The sequence below is a fragment of the Procambarus clarkii genome, chromosome 88 (assembly GCF_040958095.1).
Source record: "Procambarus clarkii isolate CNS0578487 chromosome 88, FALCON_Pclarkii_2.0, whole genome shotgun sequence".
Lineage (NCBI taxonomy): Eukaryota > Metazoa > Arthropoda > Malacostraca > Decapoda > Cambaridae > Procambarus > Procambarus clarkii.
In genome coordinates, this window is record NC_091237.1 from 12,735,550 (window position 1) to 12,741,190 (window position 5,641).

The following is a 5,641-nucleotide window of genomic DNA, read 5'->3' on the forward strand; positions in this document are numbered from 1 at the left end:
CGCCATGGGCCCAGGGCGTCAGGTCCTCGCCATGGGCCCAGGGCGTCAGGTCCTCGCCATGGGCCCAGGGCGTCAGATCCTCGCCATGGGCCCAGGGCGTCAGGTCCTCGTCAGGGGGCCCAGGGCGTCAGGTCCTCGCTAGGGGGCCCAGGGCGTCAGGTCCTCGCCATGGGCCCAGGGCGTCAGGTCCTCACCATGGGCCCAGGGCGTCAGGTCCTCGCATGGGGGCCCAGGGCGTCAGGTCCTCGCCATGGGCCCAGGGCGTCAGGTCCTCGCCATGGGCCCAGGGCGTCAGGTCCTCGCCAGGGGGCCCAGGGCGTCAGGTCCTCGCCAGGGGGCCCAGGGCGTCAGGTCCTCGCCAGGGGGCCCAGGGCGTCAGGTCCTCGCCAGGGGGCCCAGGGCGTCAGGTCCTCGCCATGGGCCCAGGACGTCAGGTCATCGCCATGGGCCCAGGGCGTCAGGTCCTCGCCATGGGCCCAGGGCGTCAGGTCCTCGCCATGGGCCCAGGGCGTCAGGTCCTCGCCAGGGGTCCCAGGGCGTCAGGTCCTCGCCAGGGGGCCCAGGGCGTCAGGTCCTCGCCAGGGGTCCCAGGGCGTCAGGTCCTCGCCAGGGGGCCCAGGGCGTCAGGTCCTCGCCAGGGGGCCCAGGGCGTCAGGTCCTCGCCATGGGCCCAGGGCGTCAGTTCCTCGCCATGGGCCCAGGGCGTCAGGTCCTCGCCATGGGCCCAGGGCGTCAGGTCCTCGCCAGGGGGCCCAGGGCGTCAGGTCCTCGCCATGGGCCCAGGGCGTCAGGTCCTCGCCATGGGCCCAGGGCGTCAGGTCCTCGCCATGGGCCCAGGGCGTCAGGTCCTCGCCATGGGCCCAGGGCGTCAGGTCCTCGCCATGGGCCCAGGGCGTCAGGTCCTCGCTAGGGGGCCCAGGGCGTCAGGTCCTCGCCATGGGCCCAGGGCGTCAGGTCCTCGCCATGGGCCCGGGGCGCCAGGTCCTCGCCATGGGCCCAGGGCGTCAGGTCCTCGCCAGGGGGCCCAGGGCGTCAGATCGTGATCCTCCCAAGAGAAAGGATTGCATTGTAAAGTAATCCTTGCAAATTCAGGGCTTACGGGCTACATACAGATGATACATGTACGGTATGGATACATACCCTTGAAGCGGGAAGGATACGTGCCCAGGAAGCACCTCCTGAGATGATACATGTATCAGGCAGTGTCGGGGAGCAGGAGGATAGGCAGGCTCCTAGCCACCGTTGTGGAGGGTAGTGTGGGTCCCTGCCGGCCGTCTGTTGCTGGCCCCTCGGGGGTCTCGCTGGCCTCCCCCCCCGGGGGGTCTCTCTGGCCCCCCCCCCGGGGGGTCTCTGCCCCCCCCGGGTGGTCTCTCTGGCCCCCCCGGGGGTCTCGCTGGCCCCCCCGGGGGTCTCGCTGGCCCCCCCGGGGGTCTCGCTAGCCTCCCCCCCCCGGGGGTCTCGCTGGCCTCCCCCCTCCCGGGGGGTCTCTCTGGCCCCCTCCCGGGGGGTCTCTCTGGCCCCCCCCGGGGGGGTCTCGCTGCCCCCCCCCCCGGGGGTTTCGCTGGCCCCCCCGGGGGGTCTCGCTAGCCCGAACAACATTATGCCGCCGACATCATAGTCTCCGGCAATATTACGTTGTATCACCTCACCGAAGACATATACTCGTCCTGAACCCGTCCAACACTCGTCGACATTACCTATAATCCGGTACTCGTCTATTTGTTCCGCGTTAACTTCCCCATCCTCAGTCCCACGCTCTCTCTTGGGCCTTCAAGTCTTGCTTATATACCTTCCCCTCTAGCCTATTTCCCCCTCTGTACCACCAGCGCCCCCTGCTGTAACCCCCCTAGCCTCTGCCCCCTCTGTACAACCAGCGCCCCTCGTATCGAAGCACCCCATTGGGTTATGGGTAGTTTTCTTCACCCGCCACTGGGAGAATACAAACTATCCCTGCTTGAGGAGACGACCTGCCCATCTCGCCCCCACATGTACTATCCTTACCTCCATCTCCCCCCCCCTTTCCCCCCCCTTTTCCCCTTCCCCCCCCTTTTCCCCTTCCCCCCCCTTTTCCCCTTCCCCCCCCTTTCCCCCCCCCTTTTCCCCTTCCCCCCCTTTTCCCCTCCATCTCCCCCCCTTTTCCCCTCCATCTCCCCTTCTCCCAGCCCCTCGGTAGTTCCCGGCCCGTCACTTGTCTTGCTGTGTGGTGGGTTTGGAAGGGACGGGTGATGGGGGCGAGGCGTGGCCTGGTTCACCTGACGCCGCTCGCCCGCCAGGGAGAGCCGCCCCCCACACCCCGCCCCCCGCCACACACTACCTCCTTTCCTTCCCCCCCCCCCACTACCACACAACCATCCCTCCCTCCGCCATCATTGCTGGGTGTGAGGCCAATTCCCTTCCCCCCCCCCAACACCAACCACCTGCCCTTCACCTTACCTTTCCTCCTCCTCCTCCTCTCTCTCGCTCTCTGTCTCTCTCTCGCTCTCTGTCTCTCTCTCGCTCTCTCTCTCTCTCTCGCTCTCTGTCTCTCTCTCGCTCTCTGTCTCTCTCTCGCTCTCTGTCTTTCTCTCGCTCTCTGTCTCTCTCTCGCTCTCTGTCTCCCTCTCCCCCCTCTCCTCTCCCCCCCTCTCCTCTCCCCCCCTCTCCTCTCCCCCCCCTCTCCTCTTCCCCCCTCTCCTCTTCCCCCCCTCTCCTCTTCCCCCCCTCTCCTCTCCCTCCCCCCTCTCCCTCCCCCCCAGGTACCACCCCTGGCCACTGGAGGGGGGCGGCGCTGCTGTTCTCTCCAGGACCTAAACTGTGTAGCGCGTAGAACCCTGCAACCCGAAGTCTATATTTAGACGGCATTCCGCTACAGTTCGCTCGATCTCCATCAGCTGGCAAGTGTGGTGTGTACTCGTACATGTACTCGTACATGTACTCGTACATGTACTCATACATGTACTCATACATGTACTCATACATGCACTCACTACATGTGCTTGCATGGTGGAGATCAGCTCCCTGCCCCGCCTTCCCAACGATCATAGATTAATGCCCAGACTCATTTCTCACTCTTTTTATCATACTTGTATTTAACAATTTTAATGGAATTAGTTTGAACGACGTGTGTGTGTGTGTGTGTGTGTGTGTGTGTGTGTGTGTGTGTGTGTGTGTGTGTGTGTGTGTGTGTGTGTGTGTGTGTGTGTCCAACTACTGAGACCTCTTCCAGGATGCATCTAATAACAGCTAACACCCGGGTACCTATTTACTGCTAGGTGGACAGAGGCATGAGGTAAAGGAAACGCTGCTAATTTGTTTCTGACCCGAACAGGATTTGAATGCGAGACAAACGGATTGTGATTTATTTTTAGTGTGTGCCTACACCCCCCCTCCCTCAACCACCCTTGACGCCCCCTTAACCTCCCCCCTTAACCCCCCCTTTAACCTTCCACCCCCCCCCCAACCCCATGTTTTAACATTCAGTCAGGCTTTTGGTCTCGGTTGGTTGTTCTAGGAGCCGGAAAATTAAGCTAATTAACAAAAACCTCGCACTGTATCTTTTGCGAAATTGAATTTTTATTTTTTTGTAGTTTTTTGTGCATGTGTTTTTTCCCATCGGTGGGAGGGGGGGGGGAGTTGTGTAATTGCTTAATTGTGATTACCTAAGGGTAGTTATAGGGTGAGAGATATGCTCGTGGTGACCCGTCTTCCCAGTACTCTTTGTCGTATAACACCTTGAAACTATTGACGATTTTTGCCTCCAAACACCTCTTTGGTTCCAGCCATTTACCTGTCTGCAAAAAGGGAACTTTCTCATAGTTTTTCGGCGTCTTTTCTTCCTTAGCTCAGTCTTCTTGTTCTTCAAGTTGCAGTTTTTAAGAAATTTCCAAATGAGAATTTTTGTCAATTCCTGCTAGCATTTTGTATGTTGTGATCATGTTCCTTCTTTTTCTTCAGTCTTCCAGTTTTGGTCAGTTGAACACCTCGAGACTGTCTTCGTAGATCTTGTTTATCAATGAGATTTACGTTCATCTTGTCTGTTTATCTACGTTTATCTGTTTATCTTCGTTTATCTGTTTATCTTGTCTTGTTCCGGAAGCCACTTCTTATCATGGAGTTTGCACCTTTTCAGATTTTTTTTCTTCTGCTATACATCCGCTTCATTTTTTTTATTTTGGTTCACAAAAATCGTGAAAATTTTGTTTACAATATCACCATCCATGGAGTTAAAAGCGATTCTGAAGATCGAATGTGCAGCATTGATCCGTTTCTTTGTTAGATTTCTTTAACGCCTTTTCACATAATTTGTGGGTTGTGTGACCTATTTTTACCGTTCCATTTTTCATATTGAGACATTTAATCACATTGAATTCTATTTGACCAAGTGTGGCTCCATACATTAATTTTGTCGATCATCGTAAAGAGCATGACAGTGGTGTAAGTTTCTTATATTCACTAGAAACTTAGCATGAACTAACATGTTCATATATTGTTGTACGTATTCCCTCAGGCAGGTCATATATTTAGACAATGAACACCCACATGATAATACAATGGAACATTTTAATACACCACTAATAAGCAGGCGATGAGTCACAATAACGTGGCTGAAGTATGTTGACCAGACCACACACTAGAAATTGAAGGGACGACGACGTTTCGGTCCGTCCTGGACCATTCTCAAGTCGATTGTATAACATTTGTTGTCTGATACATTCCCTCAGACTATCGGCCTCATTTTCCTGTCGGCTAGAAAATTTGTCATCCATGTCAGAAATCATCCAGTTCCCCCTCTAGAATGCCTTAGCTTCCAGAACAGCCTCTTGGCTGCGACTGTCAAAAAGGGTTTTGACAGAAAAATGCAATCACCCCAACCACCTCTTTCATGTAAGATCTCCATGGTTCTGTCATAAAAACTGAGGTTTGTTGAAGGATCTTTGTACTCGTACGCCGTACTATCTGTCAGTTATTAAGTTATTTCCAGGTGTTCTAACTATTTTTTTCATTTGTTTTCACTGCCACGCATCGATACAGGTCTGTAATGTTGAGGGTTTTCTCCGTTAACATTTTTGTTGAGCGGAACTATTTTTGCCGCTTGCCAAATATCTGCTAAGATTCTTGTACATAACTATGCTTAAAAAATCATACGAAGTGGAATATTACACTCTAGTGCGCATTCTCTCTTAAGTTGAGACTCCATCAGAGCCAACTGTGTTATCTAGCTCCTTCAGCATTTTTTTTTCTCTGGACACTTCCTTGGAAACACAGACCGTAACTCTCTATTTTCCGTTTGTTACAACTTGTAATAAAATTGTTACATTTTGGCTTAACGTGTTTATGACGTATTAGGACGTTCTTACAACTGGCTATATTGGTTGTTATAACTGGTTAGGAGGTGATAAAACTTATTCGAACGTTGTACCAACGTCGTAGTTTCGGTGTGTGTTTGGCGGGTTCTATGTTCTCTGAAATCAGTATCTTGTCTTGTTGTCTTGCGCGCGCACGCACACACACACACACACACACACACACACACACACACACACACACACACACACACACACACACACACACACACACACACACTTTGGAACTGCTTACTTAGTGTTTCACATATTTCCACTTCATTCTGTGAACCTTTTCCTCATTGTCAACCTCTCGATTT

The 5,641-nt window shown here is 54.2% G+C and overlaps 1 protein-coding gene across 1 annotated transcript in view; it reads left to right on the top strand.

The window, feature by feature from the left end:
• The window catches only part of LOC138359048 (collagen alpha-2(IX) chain-like), a 771-nt gene extending 629 nt beyond the window's left edge, over window positions 1–142 (top strand). The window contains exon 1 of the mRNA XM_069317742.1: window positions 1–142. This exon is cut by the window's left edge and continues 629 nt beyond it. Coding sequence (XP_069173843.1) covers window positions 1–142 — 142 coding nt within the window.
• The last annotated feature ends 5,499 nt before the right edge of the window (window positions 143–5,641 follow it).